This window comes from Zingiber officinale, chromosome 5B, assembly GCF_018446385.1.
Source record: "Zingiber officinale cultivar Zhangliang chromosome 5B, Zo_v1.1, whole genome shotgun sequence".
NCBI classification, from domain to species: Eukaryota; Viridiplantae; Streptophyta; class Magnoliopsida; order Zingiberales; family Zingiberaceae; genus Zingiber; species Zingiber officinale.
Genome location: NC_055995.1, coordinates 135259797 through 135283881, shown reverse-complemented (window position 1 = coordinate 135283881; position 24085 = coordinate 135259797). Strand labels below are relative to the sequence as shown.

The window sequence follows — 24085 nt, the reverse complement described above, 5'->3', positions numbered from 1 at the left end:
ATTCTTCATGTTGAACCTATCTAACACCTTCTTCACATAATTATGTTGGGATAATCATAATTATCCCTGCAGCTCTATCTCTATCCTTGTGAATCTTTATCAATAGAATCTTCTTGGCCTTGTCCAAATCTTTCATGTCAAATTTCTTACTCAGCAGCGTCTTCAATTTGTCGACCACTTTCAACTTCTTTGCAACAATGAGCATGTTATCCACATATAGTAGTAAGAAAACGATTCATCTTCAAGACTCTTCACATATATGCAACAATCATACTAGCATATCCTATATCTGTTTTAAATTATGTATGAATCAAAACGCTTGTACCATTGCTTAGGCGATTGTTTTAATCCATAAAGCGATTTCTTCATTTTGCAAACCAACCGCTCTTGCCTAAGCTGACTAAATCTCTTAAATTATGATATAAAAATCTACGTCTCTAAATTATCATGAAGAAACACCGTCTTTGCATCCATTTGCTCCAGCTACAAATCGTGATATGTCACCAAAGTCAACACCGCTCTGATTGATATATGCCTCACCACTGGAGAGAAATCTCTTCATAGTAAATCCTCTCTCTGTGAGTACTCCTTTGCTACTAGAACTTCACTTCTTTCTTACATTGCTTCTTTTTTTTTGAATATCCACTTGCACCCTATTTTCCTTAAAGAAGTTCCACTAGATCCCACGTTTAGTTCTTATGCAGCGACACCATCTCCTCCGTCATAACACTCATTCACTTGTCCTTCTCAGAGTAATGTACCACCTTCTGAAAAAATATAGGGTATCCGCTACGGGTGATAAGCACATAAGATACCAAATCTTCGAATCAGTGGTGGGTGACTTTACGACTCATCTTGTTTTGCCTCCTGATATAGTGCGATGCTCCGTGTGCTGTGAGATAGTATCATCGGAATCATGAGTTTCTAGCTCCACCTGCACAAGTACCTGTAACATGACCTCGTCAAACATCATATCTCGACTGATCACCACCTTATTTACCTTAAGATCCCAAACTTGAAACCTTTAACTCCTTTTTGAAATCTCAGAAAAATATACTGTTTTGACTTCGCATCTAGCTTTGATTTTTGTCTTCTAGTGCTGCTCTTGATAATCTATTAATCAAATAGCTCACTATGCTAATCGCCTTAGCCCAAAAGTTTTTTGCAAGCCTTGCATTTAAGATGAGACATCTTACCTTCTCAATAATTGTCATGTTCAACCTTTCCGTCACTCATTCTGTTGAGGTATCATGCTAACCGAGAAATGTCTCATTATCCCATGTTGCTCACAAGATTCTTAAAACTTTAAATCCATGTACTTGGTCTCATTGTCTAATCTAAGGCATTTAATCTTACTTCCGGTCTGATTCTCCACTTCAGTTTTCCACGGTTTAAATTTCACAAAAGTTTCCAACTTGTGACACGTGAAGTATACCCAAACCTTTCGTGAGTAATCATCAATAAAACTCACAAAATACAAGTGTCTGTGAGGCTACACTGACTGGTCTAGAGATTTGTATGTACATAGACAAGAATCCCCTCCGTCTTGTGTGTTGCTGTCATGAATTACATTTTTTCCCAAGAATTCAAGCTTGCACGTCTTGACGCCCTTTAACAAATCTCTCTTGTGAAGTTCCAGCATCTTACATTCGCTTATATGTTATAACCGCATATGCCACAAGATAATATTCAGACTCCACCGAATCTACTCCACCTACAACTGTAGTCTCTATTAACTTGTAAATGCTCCCTGCTAACTTTTGTCCTCTCATTACCGTCAGAACTCCCTTGATGACTTTCATCACCCCGCTCATTATTTTGTAACGACAGCCAATATCATCAGTGTGCCTAGTGAGATTAAATTCTTCCTTAGATCTAGTATGTGTCTAACATCATATAAAGTCCAGATCACACCATCAACATCTTGATTCTGATGTTCCCTATATCAATGACTCTGACGCATCATTTTCAAGCAAACACTAACCAAAATCCACTATTCTATAGGTGTCGAACCACTCCTTGTTTAGAGTCATATGATATAAATATGCAGAGTCTAAGATCGTCCAAACTCGACTTAAAAGTGATTTGTTGTTGCTACCCGATCCATACCAAGTTTTGCTCCTACCACGCTCTTGGATACTATTCACCATAAGTCCTCCTTGAAAAACTTCGTCACTTGCTTTCTTCCACTGATGAAAGCCCAACAAAGCACGTGACCTCCAATTTGAGTATTTCCTTCCCCACATTAGAGTACGTAAGAGATGAAGGTAGAGAATTCAGCAACATCAGTGTCTTGTATTCGTCCTCGATTTTCACATCAACCCACTTCGGATCGCTCACAGTCTAGTTGAATATGTTGATGTGCTACTCAGATCGATTCCTCATCTTCCGCCCGAATAATTTTAACTTGCAGTACAGCTTGTTTGTCAACTACTTTGGCATATACCGACTTTCTAGTATTAGCCAAACTGTCACCAGTGACTCCTCATCCATGACATGATACACATCATCCGTAAGACCGCGTTATCGTCGCATGAAGCTCCTCCCAATCTGCCCTTTCCATGCTATATGGTTTCCTTTCTCCTAACGCCTTCACCATGCCTTCTTACATAATTAGAATTTTCCTATTTCATCAAATTTCATCATATCAAACTTCGCAGAAGATGTCCATGACATGTTCAAAATAACCAAAACCCTATGCTCTTATACCAATTGTTGCGCACGAGCAACTCCCTCTCTACCTCATCTAATTGTGGAAAAAGAGGAGAGATGGAATAGGATCGCTCACAACAATGCAACGAAGAAATCCCACACAAGAGATGTAAGAAGAAAACCAAGAATGAGAAAGAAACAAAAAGAGACAACGAAGGATTGTGATTCGGCAACATACCTACTCCATGAAAACGGTTGAAAGTTTATTAGAATTCTCTCAACACATACATAGAGTTACAATGATCCCATATTTATAGTGCCCAAACTCTTACATGATAGTTCAGATCGAAAATACCAAAAAAACTAAAATCCAGATTTTTCGCTGCCTCACAGACGAGACATAGCCATGCTTGGTTGTGTCGTGCCTCCGAAACAAGACACGGCCTAGCCATGTCGGGTGGGCACGTTCGAGCCCGAGCGTGCGGCGCCTCCAGAACCGGGCACATGCAAGCCATGTCTAGTGGGCACGTCTATGCCTAGGCGTGCCACGCCTCCAGAATCGGACACGGGCAGGCCGTGTCTAGTGTGTATGCTCGTGCATGGCGTGCCCCTTCTCTCTTTTGCAATGGCCTTCATATCATCGTCCGCTCAGATATGAGTCACCCATCAACAGATATGCTCAAGAAAGGTTGGTATGTTAAGGAATTTTGTCATATATAAACTCTATCCTTTAGTGGCCCTTAGTCATGGTATAAGTTAAATATTAATATGGAATTCGTGTTAAGAAATATGGCACCTCTCACATATGCAAACGGTGGAGAATGCCCCAATAAAGCAATGCATAAAATAATGGCAAGCAATTGAAACAGGAATTATGCACTGAAATCAGAATAAAATGAATTGGCAATTGTCAATGGTTTTGCCACTTTTACTGATTTCTAACATCATAGTTATATCAAACGATATTCTTTCCAACTACTAGGAGTTACATAAACCTTATCCCTCCATTGAGCTTGCAAAATTATATAAATAATTAATTCAAATTTATTTAACCATTTTTCATCACACTGACTTCAGTGGACATTTTTGTACCCTCTCTCTACTCTTTCCATCTACCACTCTAATAAATTCAACTCTCAGCCAATTTTGGCATATGTTTGATAAATTTACAAACTGTACGATTTGATGGTTGATCCAGACAAGAATCCAACAATCTGCAAAGTTCAACTTCTTATACAAATAAACTCTATTAAATTCAACTTCGTGCAAATGACTTAAACAAATAGACATAAATATTTGCAAGATTAAATATGTTCAAAAGTAATAACTTATGAAATGAAAAGAAAAAAAAACACAATTCATTAAGATACTCAAAATTTAACTTAAAGTGAACTCTAGTATAGAAATACATACCCTTTCTAACCTCTGTAAAAGTGCAGTCTTAAATTGACGAACACCTCGCCCACTCGAAGTCGGATCTAAACGATGAGCTTTCTCAAAAGCAAAAAAACGACCTAGTTCAACAGAGAAAATATCAATCACGTATCCAATTATAGTTAAGGTATCAACAAGTACATTGACAAGGTGCATAAAGTAAAATAAACAACACTACATAACACTCAGCAATTTAAGAATCATATATGCAAAGTAAATAAGGAAAGGATTCAACAAGGCGAGAGTACTCCCTGCATGCATTGAGCATTGTTTAATTACAGTCCTGTGGAGACGTTGCACCCACAAATTTTCTACCAAACAACCATCTTACATACTGAAGTGGTTTTAACATAGTAAATTTTCTTACTTGTTCTATGTTCAACATCTAATTGATAGCTTTCAACATAGTAACCACAAGTACAAAAATATCAATTTAAGCTTCACTCATTGAACAATGAGTTTAATGCAACAAATAGAAATAGATATGAAATGCACTGCAATCTGGAAGGGAAGAATAATCACTGCATGCAATAATAACAACCAAACTTTTATCCCACTAAGTGGGGTCAATTATATGGATCCGCCTATGTTATTTTATCTGTTTTATTATTACTAACCAAATCTTCTTTGATCACCCTCTTCCTCTAGTAATGTGTATATTTGTCATAACCTCACATCATCTAACTAGGACATTTATTGTATGCCTAAGTACATGCTCAAAATATCTTAAATGTGTCTTGAAGTTCCAAGTGCTCCACCTATAGCAAGATTCGATGCTTCATTGAAGTTCTTTCAGCTTTTGCAATATTTCGATTAATTATTTTTATTGCTTTTCTTGTTCTAGTTTTGAGCTTAAAATTCCCATCTTATTTCTTTCATATATTCATTATGTTGTAATAGATTTTTTAAAAGATTTCTTCATCTTCGAAAGATTTTCAAAAAATAATAGACTTTCAAAGGGTCACTCACCTTGAGAGTTCATTGGCTATGGTGTAGGACCTAGGTATTACAAACCACATAAATGCTTGAATTTATTTTCTTTTTCTTATTGCACTAGATTTTTATTCTTTGCACAAATCTTTTATTTTAGTATTTCCATTGTGCTGAAATTTTGTTAATCATTTTGGCAATATATTCTTCTCAAACGTATCCTTTACGTATTGAAATCGTCTTATTTCCATTGCATTTATCGAAGATCTTAAAATTTATTTCTGTTTCATTTTTCAAAGTGCTCAAAAATAAATTTCAATTCCGCTGCATTTACATATTTCTGATAAAAAAATAATTTTGATTGGATTATCCCCCCTCTAACATCCCACTCACTAATAAGTTCCGCCTAAGATTTATATTTTAGGGACACTCATAACACACAAGTATCCAAAAAACACTTTTGCCTAAACATGTGGCTGATTTGATTGACGAGAAATTTGAAATGGAAGGGTATGGTGCAAAAAAAAGGTACACATTTTTGTTAAAAGTGAACTTATATAAGTACTTCAACACGTCAATTGAAACTACATGAGTATCTAACCAACATTCCATAGCACTTCATGGCCTACTAATCTCTTGGAGTTTCGTTGCTAAAATATATAAGCAACCAAGGCAAATATAGGAGATCTTGTTGACATCTTCAAATTTATTTTAAGCATAGTATAAGTTGTAAGTAATAGGAAACTAACCCATAAACTCCTATTTACTAACCTAATAGCCATGGTACAGTGTAGCGTGTTAAATTTGGATGTTTACTTGCATGTAATTTTAATAATGCAAGAAATGGACTCCTTTAGGGAAAAAAATTAATTAGAGGAAGAGGAATATATTAAATTATGTCAGTGTATACTGTTAAATCCTTGTATATTGATACGGTGATGAGATGATGACCCGTGGAGGAGAAGGGCAAGTTGGTCATTACACATTTGGAGGGCTAGGGCTTTTGAGATGTGGGGGGAACTGTTCACAGGGGGAGGGTTTTTTGTGTTGACACCGCTGTCGTTGCCTCTCACGCCAACGCCACCGCCACCTCACGCTCACACACAAGGATGGCTAGCGACGCCGACATTGTCGCTGCCGACAAAGGGCCACACCTCCTCCACCACTTCTCCGTTGTCATGGCCTCTCATGCTTGCCTCCTCGCCGAAGTCGATCACCGCTCCCCTTCTTTTCTTCCTCACGCCGCAATCATCTTCCTCTCGCTGCCTCGGCGCCGCCACCAATAGCCGCCGAACATTGGTAGCCTCTCACGCACGATCAGGTGGCCGCTTTTGGCGTCGTCCACCATCGACAGCCCCTTTCGCCGTCACCACCAGTTGCCGCCTTCGTGACGCCACTAGTGGTTGCAGCCTCGACGCCGCCACCTGCAGTTGCCACCTCCACGCTGCCGCCGGTGACCTCCTTTCCGACACCCATAGCTATTGTCATCCTTCGATCCGCGCTACCACACGCTTTCGCCGTAGATCCAGCTCCCGATCCGCATTGGCATATGTTTTTGATGTGATCCAACCTCCTCCGAGTCGCTGCAACCATGCATCTCACTATTGTGTTCCGGCCTTCGAACCGATATGGTGTTCCCGCCTTCGAGCCGATATTGTGTTTCGACCTTCGTGTTGTTGTAGCATTCCAGTCTTCGCGTCATCCGGCCTGTGTGTCGTGTTCCAGCATGTGCATCGTCACATCTCGGCTTGTGTCATATTTAAGCATGCGTGCAGTGCCGCCTTCTAGATCCATGCCCCGTCCGGCTCCGTGCCGTCAGATCCAACTCCTCATCCGGCACACATTCATCTAGTCATAACGACTAGATCAGCATCACGACCAGCTCACCGATCTACTAGAGGGCGCCCCCGGGATCCGCCTCGAGCATCTAGGTGCACCATACTCACTCTTTATTCATTTCATTATTTTGCTATTGTCCTGCTCCTTATATATTCGTGGGATCCGCCTCGAGCATTTGGATGTCGGCAACCCGATCGCTGTCTACATGTAGCATTGACCAAAGACTTTCTAATGAATTGGTCAACATAGAAGACAGCTCATCATACCCTCCCCCTCCGGGTCATGGCGACTTAGTCAGCATTCCGGCCACATCATTCCGGTCGTTCCGTCTTCTCAGCTTTCAGACGAGATCATATATATAAACTGTTATTGATGTCAATGATGACATGCAAATGAGCTATTTTTACATGGAACACAATCTCATGCAATTGTTGTCGACTAAGAGATCAAATATTTTCCGATCCTTCTTTCTTTCATGTTGTGTTTATTTGTCCCCGGGATCATGGTGTCGCGGTAGGACATCCAGGTTATCACCCAGGCACCCGCGGTTCGAACCCCAACTACGGTGTATTTGTAGGAATTTTTCCTTCAAATGGGGGCGTAACTAAGGATGTTGGACTTCTGGGTTGGGTCGCGTGCACTTTCCGATTTACCCTGATGGCCGATGCGAAACTTCCATGGGGTCGGGCCGATCACCTCCAAGGATAGTCAATGAGGCTAACTGAGATTATCATTTTTTTTTATGTTGTGTTTATTTGTAGTGCTGATTGTTAATGTCAAAACCACAAACTTCAAAATAAAAAACTTGTCTAGTTTATGATCATAGTCAGTGCCAATCTAAGTTGTTACTATCAGGTTTCTTATTTGAAAACCATAAACCTTAAATAACAAACCCATCTAATTTATGATCATGACTGGTGCCGATCCAAGTTGTTACTATCAGGTTTTCTATTTGAAAACCATAAACTTCAAATAACAAACGTGTCTGGTTTACGATCATAACCAATGCCAATCTAAGTTGTTGCTGTCGGATTTCTTATTTGAAAACCGCAAATTTCAAATAACAAACCTGTTTGGTTTACGATCATGGTCAGTGCTAACCTAAGCTATTACTATCAGGTTTCTTATTTGAAAACTATAACTTTCAAATAAGAAACCTGTCTAATTTACGATCATGGCACAGTGTTAATCTAAGCTGTTACTAACAAGTTTCTTATTTGAAAACCATAAATTTCAAATAACAAACGTGTCTGGTTTCCGATCATGGTCAGTGCTAACCTAAGCTATTACTATCAGGTTTCTTATTTGAAAACTATAACCTTCAAATAAGAAACCTGTCTAATTTACGATCATGGCACAGTGTTAATCTAAGATGTTACTAACAAGTTTCTTATTTGAAAACCATAAACTTCAAATAAAAAACCTATCAGTTTACAATCATGGTCAGTGTCAATCTAAACAATTACTATCAAATTTCTTATTCGAAAACCATAAACTTCAAATAAGAATACAACAATATGCAAAGTTAAAATTCTTATATAAATAAACTATATTAAATTCAACTTCGTACAAATGATTAAACAAATAAACATAAATATTTGCAAGGTTAAATATGTTCAGAAGTAATAACTTATGAAATGGAAAAAATCATTGTTCATTAAGATGCTCAAAATTTAGCTTAAAATGAATTCTAATATTGCAATACATACTCTTTCTAACCTCAGTAAAAGTGCAATCTTAAATTGACGAACACCTCAGTGAGCTTTCAAAAGCAAACAAACGACCTAGTTCATAGAGAAAATATCATAGACCTTGCTCTATGTTCAATATCTATTGATAGCTTTCATCATCTATTTTCTTACGTGAATGATATTTTTTCTAACGAACTAGGTCTTTTTTTTGCATTTGAAAAACCTCACCATTTGGATCCAACTTCAAGTGGACGAGATGTATGTCTATTTAAGACTGCACTTTTACAGAAGTTAGATAGGGTATGTATTTCTACATTAATTTATTCCACTTTCTCCAACTCAAAAATCTTTTGTTCAAAGGAGTCCATTTCTTGCATTATTGAAATTACATGCAAGTAAACATCCAATTTTAACACACTACAATGTACCATAGATAGAAGTTCATGGATTAGTTTCCTACTACTTGCAACTTATACTATGCTTAAAATAAATTTGGAGATGTCAACAAGATATCTTATATATGCCTTGGCTACTGATAGATTTTAGCAATGAAACTCTCTAAGATTAGTAGGCATAAAGTGCTATAGAATGTTGGTTAGATACTCATGTAGTTTCAATTGTTGTGTTGAAATACTTATATAAGTTCACTGTTGGGGAGGTAAGTAAGGATCCACACAGTGAGCCCTTGACCCGATCAACAAAGAAGCTCTGTGGCAAGGTCAAGGTTCGGTCAATATAGGGCTATGTGGCACTTTCCAGGACGTGGTCAACATAGCCTCCACGTGGCTTATCAACAATTTTCTACCGATCAGACCAAGTTCCTAATCTCTCGAATTGTCGACTCGCTGATTTCCCGCCTTGCAACCTCCGAACCTCACAAGCTCTTGGCATGCGGCGATTACTAACATTAAAGAATACAACAGTTACAAATGGCACCCTTTAATGAGGTATTAGAGTTATGAATAAGGTTATCTCTCTCTACATAAGGTGATGGTAGGAGGAGGTCTAGCTCTCTCTCCGACTCTTTTACTCGACCTCTCGTATTTTTCTTTTTCCCTCTACTATTGAAACATCTTGCATTCTTGCTAACTTACGCCCCTTTGAGCTTTTTGATGTTTGTTACTCATCGCAGACATCACTGCGCTACAAGGAATCTAGGAGAAGGCCTCAATGTCATCGTTCTTAATGCCGAGGTGGATTTCTACAGTTGCGTCATCGTGGTGAGATTTTCAAACTAGAACATTTTGGCACCGTATTTGGGAAATGTGAGCGAAAGACGTTGAACGATCACTCCGATGATTTTCCCAACTGTTCAATCGAAAATTCACGAAAATTCCAAATCTCAAAATTTCCATTTGATTACTTTATAATACTTGGATATTATTTGATGACAAGGTCTTTTAGAAAATGAAGAAAGTACAGCCACAATTGTCTACTTCATCACTGTCTCCATTTGGACACAACGGCCAATTCTTCCAAGACATCCACGATTATCGGAGTATGGTCATAACCATCACCGCTTCCCTCGCCCTATCCTCCCTAGAGCTCTCCGCCATAGGTTTCACCTTCCAGACCCTAACTGGATCTGTGAGCACGCCAAGTGGGACCCCATCGGCTGCAGCTTTCTCGCCTCCACCTTCATCGGAGGTGTTTTCCGACAAACCCTTGAAGATTTGCACGCCATCAAGAGCGCCCTGATGCAATGGGCCATGCTGTTGGATCTGGACGTCACCAAGGATCTAGAATGGCCATCAATCACGGCAGCAGGAGGCATCGGATTCTAGTGGTCTGCACTGACTTTCTCCTGTGTCGCTACTCCTGCGTGGCACCCTACTACCTGGTCCCACCTCTTCCTCACCCATCTGAGTGGTCCAGGTTTTTTCTCCATAAACCATATCATTTCCTTTTTTAACCCTTTCTGTTACTGCATCGACATGCGGCAGTCATTTCGTTGGATAGTGAGCGTGTGTTTTGTTTCTTGGCCATGGTTTTGTTGCTATTGCTAAGAACAGGGGCAATTCGTTGCTCCTTCCATTGTTGCTGCTGCATCAATGGATTACTTGAGATGAGAATCCCTATGCAGGGAAACAAAAATCATGGGAATTGGATAATTTTAACCTAAAGACATCATGATGTATGGTTGCTTCTTTGCAAAACCATACTCAAAGTTCTTGCGTGCTAGGGGATAATTTTGGCTTGGCTGTACCAGTGGCCTGGGGCATTGATTTGCTTAAGCTTACAATACTTTGTATTTATATTCTGCATTACCTTGCTGCTTTATGCTGCTCCCTATGCTGAGACAGGGATTTGGATTATACTATGGAGGAGATTTTCTTCTGGAATATGGTTTAAGGAGCTTAAAATTGTGATTACTGAGTGACTTATATGTTTAACTATTTCAAAGATATTATAACCTCTATTTCCACTTGGTTTAGGTTTCCCTCCTGCTTATTCTATTTCTGCAATGGTCATATGGAGGTTATATATTTTCAACAATAATGTCGCATCTCGACTTCTATGACCCTCTATCGAATGCTATCGGAAATTTATTTACATCTATCGGAAATGCATTTACAGCAAAATTCAAGGTTGTTCGTTAATATACTGCATTAATTATGTCTAAAGATGGACCATGCACAGTTTTACAAGGATTTCTCTCTTAGGAACTTCTTATAACTCTTTTTTATAAGTCAGTCACTTACTAATCCTCATAGTATCTGTTTATAATCCATTTATTGATTCTTTCCTAAATGATAAACATTGTTTATTTTCTTGAAGTGCCTCTAGAAATTCTCATGTACTTCTAAAAAAACCCTTTGGTCTCGGAACAAGGCATCCATCGACATTTCTTTCCCGACTCAGATATAATCGTGGATCGAGTCATTTTGCTCTTCGACTCCATTATAGTACTCGGAAATCATGAGATTGAACTTATTATTCTCTCTCCGACTCCATAAGTACTCCGGAGTCATGAGATTGAGTTATCTCTCTCAACTCGGACATAGTCGTGGATCAACCTATTCTCTCCCGACTCGAACATAATCATGAGATCGAGCTATTTTTCTCCCGACTCGGACATAGTCGGATCGACCTATTCTCTGACGACTCTAACATAGCCGCAGATCGAGTTATTTCTCTCACGACTCGGATATAGTCGTGGATCAAATCATTCTCTCTCCGACTCCATGGGTACTCGAGAATCGTGAGATCGAACTTATTATTCTGTCCCGACTTGGAGATAGTCTGGGATCAAGCTATTTTTGTCCCTAATGGAGTTATTCTCTCTGCGACTAAACAAATACTCGAGAATCATAAGATTGAGCTTATTATTTTCTCTTCGACTCCATAGGTACTAGGGAGTTGTGAGATCAAGTTATTTCTCTCTTGACTTGGACACTCGTGGATCGAGTTATTCTTTCTCCGATTCCACAGGTACTCGGGAGTCGTGAAATCAAGCTTATTAATCTCTCCCGACTTCAACATAGTCGCAGATCGAGCTACTTCTCTCTTGACTCAGACATAGTGATCGATCGAGTCATTCTCTCTCCGACTCGACAGGTAGTTGTGAGATTGAGCTTATTATTTTCTCTCAAACTCCACATATACTCAGGAGTCGTGAGATTGAATTATTTCTTTCCCAACTTGGACATGGTTGTAAATTGAGTCATTCTCTCTCCGACTCGACGGGTACTCAAGAGTCATGAGATCGAGCTTATTATTCTCTCTCTGACTACACAGATACTCAAGAGTCATGAGATCGACTTACTTCTCTCTCAACTCGGACATAGTTGTGGATTGAGTTATTATCTCTCCAACTCCACCGATACTCGGGAATCGTGAGATCGAGCTTATTATTCGCTCCCGACTTGGACATAGTCCAAGATCAACTTATTCTCTCCCAACTCAGACATAGTCACGGATCAAGCTATTTCTTTCCCAACTCGGACATAGTCGTGGATCGAGTCATTCTCTCTGACTCCACGAATACTTAAAGAGTCATGAGACCGACCTATTCTCTCACAACTCGAATATAGCCGTGGATTGAGTCATATTCTCCCCGACTCTATTGGCACTCAGGAGTCGAGCGATGGAGGAATTATCTCCGGACAGTAGTGAGGTCACCTCAAAACTTCACATCAAGTACTCCACTACAGCTGCCAATCAGGTCACTCGGGACATACACCGAGTCTATGCATGCTCCCACGAAACCGAAGACATTGGGATCATACACCGAGTCTATGTGTGCTCTCACAAAATCGAAGGCACTCGGGTTATATGACGAGTCTATGCGTGCTCCCACGAACTCCAAGTCACTCCATCTCGGATCGAGGCATCCATCGTCATATTCATCGAGTTATTTTCTCTCTGACTCCTCGAGTACTCGAGAGTCGTGAGATCAAACTATTTTTCTCTGACTTTAACATAGTCGTGAATCGACCTATTCTCTCCCAACTCAAACATAGTCGCAAATCAACCTATTCTCTCTCCGACTCACGAATACTCAGGAGTCGTGAGACTAAGCTTACTATTCTCTCCCAACTCGAATATGGTTGTGGATCGAGTTATTCTCTCTCCGACTCCACGAGTACTCGAGAGTCGTGAGACCAAGTTGACTATTCTCTCCCGACTCAGATATAGTTGCGGATCGAGCTATTCTTTCTCTGACTCCACAACTACTCGAGAGTCATGAGATCGACCTTATTATTCTCTCCCGGCTCGGATATAATCGCGAATCGAGTTATTCTCTCTTCACCTTCACGGGTACTCAAGAGTGGTGAGATCAACCTTATTATTGTCTCCCGACTCGGGCATAGTCGAGGATCGAGCTATTCTCTCTCCGACTCCACAAGTACTCAGGAGTTATTCCTCACTATTCTCTCTAACTGGGATATAATTGCGGATCGAGCTATTCTCTCTCCAACGCTACGGGTACTCAGGAGTCTTGAAATCGAGCTTATTATTCTCCCCCGACTTGAACATTGCAGATCGAGCTATTCTGACTCGAATATAGTCGCAGATCAATCTATTCTCTCCCGACTCCGACTTAGACAGTCGTGAATTGAACAATGCCTCGGTCAGGGACAGAGTTGTCACTTATTCCCCCGACTAGGACTCAGTCATGGATTGGTTTCTCTCCTAAGCCTTGACATGCTTCGATTCATTGTCTTCACACCATAATGTTTGTCCAATCAGTTAACCTACACCCTCCTTCGACTAGATTTGAAGGAGATGCTTGTGATGTAGAGGTAAGTAAGGATCAGCGTGGTAGGTCTTTCACCCGATCAACAAGGAAGTTATGTGGCAAGTTCAAGGTTCGGTCAATATAGGGACCGCTCTAGGACTCAATCAACATAGCCTCCATGTGGCGTATCAAATCTCCGACTGGTCGAGCCGATCCAACCAAATTCCTGATCTCCCAAGTTGCCAACTCACCAACCTCCCAACTCGCCGAGTTGTCAACATTCGAACCTCCTGAGCTTCCGGTATGCGGCAGTTACTAACTTTAAAGGATATAGCGGTTACAAATGGCACCCTTTATGAGGTATTAAAGCAATATTAATGAGGTCTTCTCTCCTTACATTAGGTGATGGTAGGGGGAGCTCCAACTCTCTAACTTGACCTCTCATATTATACTTTTTCCCTCTACTATCGGAACACCATGCTGACTTAGAAATCGGAGTGGCTTCGCTGAGGAAACCCCCGGCGAGTTCTTTGATATTTGTTACTCGTCACAAGAATCACCACGCTACGGGAAGGAATCTAGGAGAAGGCCTCAACATCATCGTTCTTTATGCCGAGGTGTATTTCTGCCACCGCGTCATCGTGGTGAGATTTTCAGACAGGAACATTCACTTTTAACAAAAATGTGTACCTACATTTTTTTTTCCAGCACCAGTCTTCATTTCAAATTTCCCTTCAAACAAGCCACATGTTTAGCAAATGTGTATTTTTTTTAGACACGTGTAGGTTATGAGTGTCCCTAAAATATAAATCTTAGGTGGAACTTGTTAGATTGAGAGAGATATTAGAGGGGATCGCCCAATAAAAATTATTTCAAAATTTTTATTGGAATTATCTGAATGCAGTGGAACTGAAATTTATTTTTAAACACTTTGTAAAATGTAAGTAAAAAATAGCTTAGATTGGCACTGGCCATGATCCTAAACCAGATAATAGCAAGTAAAACAAAAACAAATAGATAGAAAAAGGCAAAAAGTTCAGCCACCCATAGAGGCAAACAAACATACAAATGATTAGCAACGCTACAAAAATAACCCAATATCAAGACTCGGCACCTAGCAGCCAAGAGGCGAGCAAGAAAGTAACCCACAGAGATAAGCAACACGCGGGTTATGTAATTCGACTTCGTTGAGCCAAGGGACGAGCAAGAAAATAACTCACAGAGATAAGCAACACGCCGGTTCTGTAACTAGATTTCGTTGAGCCAAGAGGCGAGCAAGAAAATAACTCACAGAGATAAGCAACACGAGGGCTCTGTAACTCGACTTCGTTGGCGACTCGAAGAATGGGAGCGATCTCGATGAGGGATGAAGGCACGGCCTCGCTGTCGAAGTTGGACTCCCCGAGACTACCCATCGTCAGCGCCCGAAGCATCCGTCTGGGCGCCGGCTGATCCTCCGGCACCCTTTCCGATGAAGACATCTTCCCTCAGCGTCCTCCAAGCACACTCAGCTAACAGCAACCCAAAGACCAAAGAAATGAGGAAACAAACAGCAACGAGGGCCCAAAGCAAGCCAGCTACACTCCGAATGGGGCTACGGGTTTACCGGAGGCTGAAGCGGGAGCTCAGCATGGGAGGATCGGGTGAGAGCTCGAGGGAACTGGGGAGTGGAAACCGGAGACGGGTAGAATGGAACCCTAGGAGAAGAGAAGCGGGAGAAGGGTAAAGTTGTAGAGGAGACTGACTGATCATGAAAGGGAGTGTTGTTGGCTCTTTACTACGCGAAGTTTTATGCGACCGTCACGTGGTGGACGAAGAGAAGACGAAAGGCTAGACAACTGCGCCTCGCAGTATCAATTGTGTTGGATTAGACCCGAGTAAATTTCAAACCACAATTTTATCTTGATTAGGACGGTAAACGTTCATCAACAATGTATTAAGTTGATAAAAATTTATTTATGATCATTTAAGTCAATTAAATAAATAACTTTCAACATATTATAGAAGTAAATAAATAATTTGAATATTTTTTTACCTCGTTAGTATTTATGAATAAGGATGGCGAATTATTCTTAAATATTATTTACAAATAAAGTTAGTAAATAATACTCATTAATAAAATCTATGAATCATGTTAATTAATAAAAAATTTATCAATATGATAAATAAAAAAATAACAAACAATCTTATATTATGGAATTTAATAACTAATCGAACATATTCAAACGATTTTAAATGATATCAAACAAGTTTGAACTGATAATTTAAATATATCAAACCATAATCATTTTCCTTTTAATTTCACTTAATTCTTCCACTAAAATAGAAACAAATATAATATATAAATTAAAGCTCAAGTAGCACTTCACCATAAACCAAATCCAAACACTTACATGGATTTCTAATCATCAATAATATAAATAATAATAATAATTCAATTGTTCAATTAATCATCTTATAATTCTTCCTCACTTATTCTCCACCTTCTTTTAAATTTCTCATCCTGATTAAAGACTTAGCTTGAAAGAACTCTTCTAGTGAGCTTACGGATTGGGGCACAAATCTTGTGATTTTATGATGGGTCAGAAGGGTGTCGTCTAAAGAGAACAATCCCTACCCTTGCAGTAACAGCTTGTAGTAGGTGTTGTTGAACACTATAAAGGTGGTGTTTGTTCTTGCTTGAGACCGTCAGAGGATGAGCCATCGATGAATTGTCTCTGCTGTTGACAAAGTCGTGGGTCATCTGGAATGCCTGCACAATTTGAGAGAAAGAGGGGGTTAGAATGAAAGTCAGAGGTGTCCTGGCTCAGTCACTCTGATGCTTAAGTCAATCTCCGACAAAAGAAATGGAGAAGAAGAATAGTAAAAAGAAGATGCTAGTGGTATTTTGTGAATGGTTAAGTGTGTGTGTATCTTTGCCTGTAGGAGCGGGCTCCTTTTATATCCCTATCGTGGAAGGAAAGTATGATATCTTTCTCCATGTATTAATTGATGGGTGGCATACTCCGATAGAGGCAATGTCATATCATTGTATCAGAGGGTCATATCGCCCACATTTTGTACTCAAAAAGATCATGTGGGGTCACACTACGTTGACCATATTGTTCCACATGCTATGACAACTCATGTGTTTTCCCACGAGCTATGTCAGTCCACGCTTCATCTCACGTGTTATGCCATCACATGTGCTATTGATCAATTGAGGTATGGGAGCTAGAGGGTTGGGCACGTTGAATGGAGGAATCGGATCGGCGAAACCGAGATGGCTAAGCAGGAGCATTGGGTCGATAAGGTTTCTCATCTTGGGTCGTTTGAGCCGACCAGCGAGGTTGCCCCTATCGAGTAGGCTGAGACAACTAGCGAGGCTTCTCGTCTCGGGTAAGCTGAGTCGACCAGCGAGGATGCATGCCTCAGGTAAGCCGAGCCAAACGACAAGGCATCTTGTCTCAGGTAGGCTGAGCCAATTGGTAAGGCCTCTCGCCTCGGGTAGGCTAAGCCAACCAGCGAGGCAAGGCCTCTTGTCTTGGGTAAGCTGAGTCGATCGACCAGGCTACTAATCTTGGGTAGGGCGAGATGACCGGCGAGGCTATCGGGTAGGCCGAGCCAACTAGCAAAGTTTCTTATCTTCACTAGGTTTAGTCGATCAACGAGGCTTCTTGTTTTAGTGCCATTGTCATTCAAGTAGACTGTCATTATGGCCATTGACATTTCCAAGACACGTGGAGGCTTCTAATACTCTCACATCACAAGGTTCCCCCTGGTCTAGTTGATAGAAGTGTGAGCCCGACTGACTAGACTGTTATGTTGTGGCAATATGGGATTGTCACATCAACATATCTTTGAGGACACGTGGCGAAATCGTAAATCCCATGCTTGATCCGGGTGCCACTTCTCATTTAACGCAACCATGCTCGTTTAACATGACCATATGCTATCAATATTGATATTTATGTCGCTCCCATAGTGTCGATTAACCCAATCATTGTAATAGTACCTTTCCAAGGTCACATCAATCAATGTCGTTTGACCAACTAAAGGGATCGAGGCATCATCCAAATTGTCATAATTAACAATGTTGTGTTGGTCCTTGCGTCCGATCCGACGACATGGAAGTTATCTTGCGTTTTTGACTTCGAGATTCGACGATCGCGACCTAGCAGGAGAAAGTATATTAGGTTTAAGGAGAGCAATGTTGTCTTCCTTCGCGTCTTCTTTCTTCATACTCTCTCTGTCTACAAGATTTTTGCATCTGATGCGATCATAAGTTCCCTTTCCTTTTCCATTCCTCTTTCCTTCTTTCTTTTTCTTTACCCTCGGGATCATGGTCATCGGATAACCGTCAAGCCCCTAGTATGAGTCGATACAATCAACTTTCACCAAAGATGTCTAGGATGAGGTGAGGATGACCTTCGGTATCCTTAAGGACCATAGAGTCTAAATGTCGAGACCGGACCAACACCCTCATCAACCGTCGTCGGGTTTTTACCACTTTCTTCCACGACCAACTAGCCGATGGTTTTCTTTTTCCTGTCAATGATTTCTTTTAAACCATTTTCTAGTGCTTCCACATTCATCTTCATCAATTAGCTCTCAATTCCTTCAACCTTTTTTTGTGGAGTGATGTGTGTAAATTATATATGTTTTAAAGCATTATTTAGTATATATTCTCTCGCATTTCATGAGTATTATTTGTATTTACAATTTTAAGTGATTTCATTGCTTTACTCTTTTTGTTCAAAGATTTGCTCTTTTCTTGTTTTGATTGATAGAATGTATTTTCGGAGAAAAATAAAATATTTTGGCATTGGAGCGAGAAGTGGAAGCAAGGAACACGTACTGGTTGTGTCTCATGACACGGGCGAGTTCCTATGGGCGAAATTGATTGAAGAACCTAGAAGAAATGAAGATTTCAGAATTCAACATGGGTTGGTCATGCCTCCCAAGTACAATCATGTCTCATCCATAGAACAATGCCTCCAAGAGAAGCCAGCAAGGTGTGGTCATGCCAAAAAGGCATGATCGTGCCTCTTCCTAGAGAACCAGTTGAGACCAACATGGTTTGGTCGTACCTCGGCCCCGATTGTTGGCTAAGGCCAACATAGCATTGTTGTGCCTAAAAGGCATGACCAAGTCACATCTTAACTGGGATCTATTGGGGTATTTTTCCAATAGTTAAAAAAATGGTTGGGAGGGCAATGAAAAGCCTAATAAACTGAGGGAGGAGAGTTCTCCCCTTTTTAGGGAATCCTAGGAGATCCATTTTCACAATCGTTTTTGATGATTCGTTCACCATCAAAGCAAGGAATTCATCTAAAGAGGCAGTCATCACATTGATAAGCATTCTTCTCTTCTCAATTTTACTTTTGAGGTGTAGATTACACCATTTCATGTTTCTTAATTGTATTTCTCTCGCTATGGAGTAAATCTCTAGATTTTAGGAGAAAGGAGTAGCTATGATATAAATGTTGATGTGTATATTATGTATTTGTTCCTTTCCCTTATTGTATGATATGTTTATTTCTTGTTCTTGCTTGATTAATTATGTGTATTGTGAATGAAATAGGATATGGAGAATTGATTAACTTGTAGAGGCGATGTTCTAGATTATATGACAATGGGGACTCATGTGACAAAGGTATCCTTTTAAGCGAACTTTCTAGAGTCATCACCTTAAAAAGGGTCGATTTGTTACAAGGGATAACTGTCTTAGAGTTAAATGTGTTTGCTCCAATTTGAATAGAGTAATCTAGATCATATGACCGTGAGGCCTCATGGGATAGAGGTGTTCCTTTAAACATACTTTTTAGCGTTACTACTTTGCTTAATTGCATTGAATTTGTGGGAGGCACTCTGATAAAATCCTCACCTATTTGTATCATTTATTTGGTTGGAATCTTTGCAAGAAAGTAAACATGGAAATAAGGAAATGAACAATACTTAGAGTATCAAGTAGCATCATAGCAAGATCGAATCCTAGAATCATTCCCCTAATCCAATTTCCCCCTGATTGCTTGCTTCTTGTGGACATTCTCTGTCCTAGACTCTCCCTTCCTCTCTCTCTCTTGCTCTTTTGATTGCACACAACTTTGATCGTCTAGAAAATTAGTCTTGCAATCTCACCTAGTAATTAATCAACAGTCCTTGTGGATTGATATTTTTATTATTTGATGACAAATTGTACACTTATGATTCACGATATCACAGAATCACCATCCTCTTCCGTATGTATCAATTCCCTTTGTGTCCCATCATCTTCCACTATTTCATTTACCCAAAATGAAAAGCACTCAGGATCTTTTTTTTTATGGCGAGACAGGGTTGTGACTTTCTAGACAAATACAAATCTTCCCATAAAGGTTGGAAGGCCTGCTTCTTATTTGTGAAGACCCCATCAACTTTCACCTACCCAATTGTCTAGTAAGCAGACTTATTGAATCAGCCTCTCGGTAAGCTGAGTGTCTTTTTTTTTCGTGATATTGAACTTATGACTTTTTGATGTAGCCGACACCATGTTTAACACTTCCCTCAACAAGCACTTGAAGTGGAGCCAAGCGGTGCTACAAGCGTTGGTGACTCGAGAGGTCTCAAAGGACGCTTTTAATGGAGTTGAGGGCTCAGACAATGTGCCTCCGTCCCGACCATCCATGGGTTCCGACCTCAAGGCAGAGCCTGTTGGTTAGCACTAACGATTTAACCCAGGTTTTGATGAATGACAAATAGGTTAAGTTAGGTTTGTTGTTGATCTAATACTCTGATCGAGTGTACAGGATAAGTCCAGACAGGTCGACGGGCTGACCGGATATCTGGCACGAAGCCCAGCTAGGTCGACGGGCTGACCGGATAGCTGGCACGAAGCCCAGCTAGGTCGACGGGCTGACCGGATAGCTGGCACGAAGTCCAAGCGGGTCGACGGGCTGACCGGACGCTTGGCGAGAAGTCCAGCTAGGTCGACGGGGTGACCGGATAGCTGGCGAGAAGTCCAGACGGGTCGAAGGGCTGACCGGGCATCTGGCAGGTAAGCGAGGTAAGTCACCGGAGGGGAGTGACTGCGAGGACGCATTCCCGGGAAGGGAACATTAGGCGTCGATCCGGCTTAGATCCATTTCGGACATCTAAGTCGAGATCATGACTAGATTCCGGTCTCGGAAAGACGGAATCTAAGTCATACTCTTTTCTTGTTAAATCATATTACTTTAGTTGTGCTAACAATCTGTTTTGCAGAATATATATTTGTCTCGGACTAACTCTGTTTTGCAGGAAAGGAAGTTTCTGGAAATAGGGGATCCGGGCGCCCGGAGGTGAATTTTATCCAAGCCGAGTCGTCGCCACGTGGAGTTCGCTGATTAGACCTGCCACGTCGCACCAGGGCGCCCGGAAGGGATCCAGGCGCCCGGAGCAGCATATAAAAGAAGCCCCAGGGGTGAAGCTTCAATAACAACTGAGAACTCTTCGACTGCTTGCTCTGCTGCTCTACGCTCCTGCGACGCTAACAAAGCTCCGACAAAGTGCTCCTTCTTCTTTGGTTAACTTTCTTGTCGGTATCACTTTATTTTCATTAGCATTTCTGTACCTTAATTTGTAATAGTATTTCGAATTGCAAGTGAATTGCCCAACGAAAGTACTCAAGGAGTACGGGCCTTCGAGTAGGAGTCGTCACAGGCTCCGAACGAAGTAAAAAACACCTTGTTCAGTTTGCCTAAGTTTTTTATTATTCCGCTGCGCTTAACTCTTATTAACACGATTTTTTCGAATCGATATTCACCCCCCCCTCTATCGACGTTTCACGATCCAACAAGTGGTATCAGAGCAGGTACCGCTCTGATTTGGTGTAACCACCAATCAGACAGGGGGTGAAAAATTAATCTTTTTTTTCGATTTTCAGTTTTACGTTTAATTTCAAATTAGTATTATTACCTGTTTTGAATTTTTTTCTCGTTGCAATTAAATCTAAATTGGTGCAACACCAATTTAGATACTTCTATTATTTTTTCTTCTTCCGCATTACTAATCCAAGACCAAGTCTTGGGATTTTTTGTTTTTCTTTTCTTTCTTCTGTGCGCAGGACTAAAATGTCTCAGACAGAAGGATTCAGCACAGTACGACCTCCACTCTTCAACGGGGACGATTTTCCGTACTGGAAGAAGCGCATGGAGGTTTACCTCAAAACAGACTTCGACCAGTGGATGAGCGTTACGAGACCCTATAAAATTCCAGCGGACAACTCCGGGAATATACTGGATCCTGAAGACTGGACGGCAGATTTGAAGAAAAAGGCGTCAACAGAAAATAAAGCGATCAACACTCTACAGTGCGGATTAACAAGAGAAGAACTGAACAGAGTCGGTCCACACAAAAACGCTAAAGAGCTGTGGGACAAATTGATCGAGCTGCACGAGGGAACGAGCGACGCCAAGGTAACAAAACGAGACCTGCTTTTAAATAAAATTCTTAATATAAAAATACAGGAAGGTGAAACGGCAAATCAGCTCCACGCGAGGATCAAGGACATCCTCAACGAGCTTCATGCGATAGGCCACCAGATGGAAAATAGAGACTTAATAAGGTACGCATTAAATACTTTCCCACGTAATAGTTTGTGGGCATCAATCGTAGATGCCTACAAAATTTCGAAAAATCTTTCTAAGTTAAAATTAGATGAGCTTTTCTGTGAATTAGAATTACATGAACAAACTAATGCTGGAGCCGAAAAAGGTATAGCTTTATTTGCAGGTTCCTCCAAAGAAAAGAAGAGCAAGCCTGAATATGAAGAAGATTTCGACCAAGACTCCGAAGACGAAGAACACCTGATGAACTTGGTAAGAAAAATGTTCACCAGGAGAAAAAGGAGCTTCAGCAAAAAGGACCTTCAAAAGATCAGTTCTCCCTCAGAACAAAAGAACGTGACTTGCTTCGACTGCAATAAAAAGGGACACTACAAGAACGAATGCCCAAAACTGAAGTTCGACAAACCGAAGCCAACCAAAAAGAAGGCCCTCAAAGCAACGTGGGACGACTCCTCGGACGAATCGGAGGAAGAAGAGCAGAAACATCAGAGCCACCTCGCACTGATGGCCCGCGAAGCTGAAACAGAAGACGAGTCGGAAGATGAAGACGGGTCTGAACCCGAAACAAGCCACGAGTCCGTACTCGTTTCCGAAGGCCCAAATGAGGTATATTTTAATTTAAACAAATTTTTTTTAGAATTATTTCCTATTTAAATAGTAAATTAATTAAAATAGAAAATGAAAACAAATCACTTCTTGAGGAAAATCAAAACCTCAAGGAACAAATCAAAAATTCAAATCCAACTCAAGATCTAACACTTGAGGAGGAGAATTTATCATTAAAAAATGATATTAACAATTTAAAAGAAATGCTAGAAAAATTTACAACAAGATCAAAAAATCTTGACTTAATCCTGAACAATCAAAAAGCATGTTATAATAAAACCGGACTCGGATACAAGTCGAACTCAAATAAAACTTTTAAGTCATTAATAACTCAATACAAATCAACTAATCAAGCTTGGGTTCCAAAAGCGTGTCTGACCACGCAAGTAGGACTTAATCAATATTATATACCTAAAGAAAAAGTATATTATATAAACTCGATTAAACCAAATAAAAAACCAAAATACAAACCTAAATCAAAAAATTCAAAATTTAAAACTCAACAAAATATAAACTATCACCAAGTTAATTACAACTATAAAAGAAACAGACACAAACCTAAAACGAAAATTTAAATTAAAGGTCAATAATTCAGGGGGAGGCTCCAGAATAGCTGGCACCTCCAAAATTAACTAACCCGGCAGGGTAATTAGGATTAGTTAAAAAGAGACCAAGTTTAACTTGAATCATGGTACTGGTGAAGTTTTTGGATGATAGTACGTTAGGGAAGCTTGGGCATCGCATGTCTAGAAAGACATGTTTTCGATCTGGTGCATTTGGCCAAGTGGAACTGACCGAAGCTACCCTTAAATGAATCCTAACCAGTTAGACCAAGATTTAGTACTAAGCTCCGTGGATAGGACTATTCGGAAAACCTCGAAAGGTTGGTTACTACTAATGACGTCCATGTGACTCACCAAGCTTAGAAGTTTATCCGAAGATTGCCTATTTGTGGAGACCAAAGCTAAATCTGAATCTAACACAAGTTAAACCAAAACTCCATAATTAAAAATCCAATTTCATCTCACAAAATCATAGGATTCCCTGATTGATAATATAGATCGGGTGAGATGAATAAGGCTTAAATTTGTTTAATTAAAATTTTAATTTTAAACTTAAAAATTAATTTTAAAATTTTAATTTTAAACTTAAAAATTAATTTCAAAATTTTAATTTTAAACTTAAAA

The 24085-nt window shown here is 40.2% G+C and overlaps 1 protein-coding gene across 1 annotated transcript in view; it reads right to left on the bottom strand.

The window, feature by feature from the left end:
• LOC121986167 (callose synthase 3-like) overlaps nucleotides 1-15495 on the bottom strand; it is a 126307-nt gene extending 110812 nt beyond the window's left edge. The window contains exons 1-3 of the mRNA XM_042539991.1: nucleotides 15335-15495; nucleotides 15020-15239; nucleotides 4066-4166 (exon numbers count right to left, since the gene is read on the bottom strand). Coding sequence (XP_042395925.1) covers nucleotides 4066-4166; nucleotides 15020-15209 — 291 coding nt within the window. The 5' untranslated portion in view covers nucleotides 15210-15239; nucleotides 15335-15495. The remainder of the gene's footprint in view (nucleotides 1-4065; nucleotides 4167-15019; nucleotides 15240-15334) is intronic.
• Between the last annotated feature and the right edge of the window lie 8590 nt (nucleotides 15496-24085).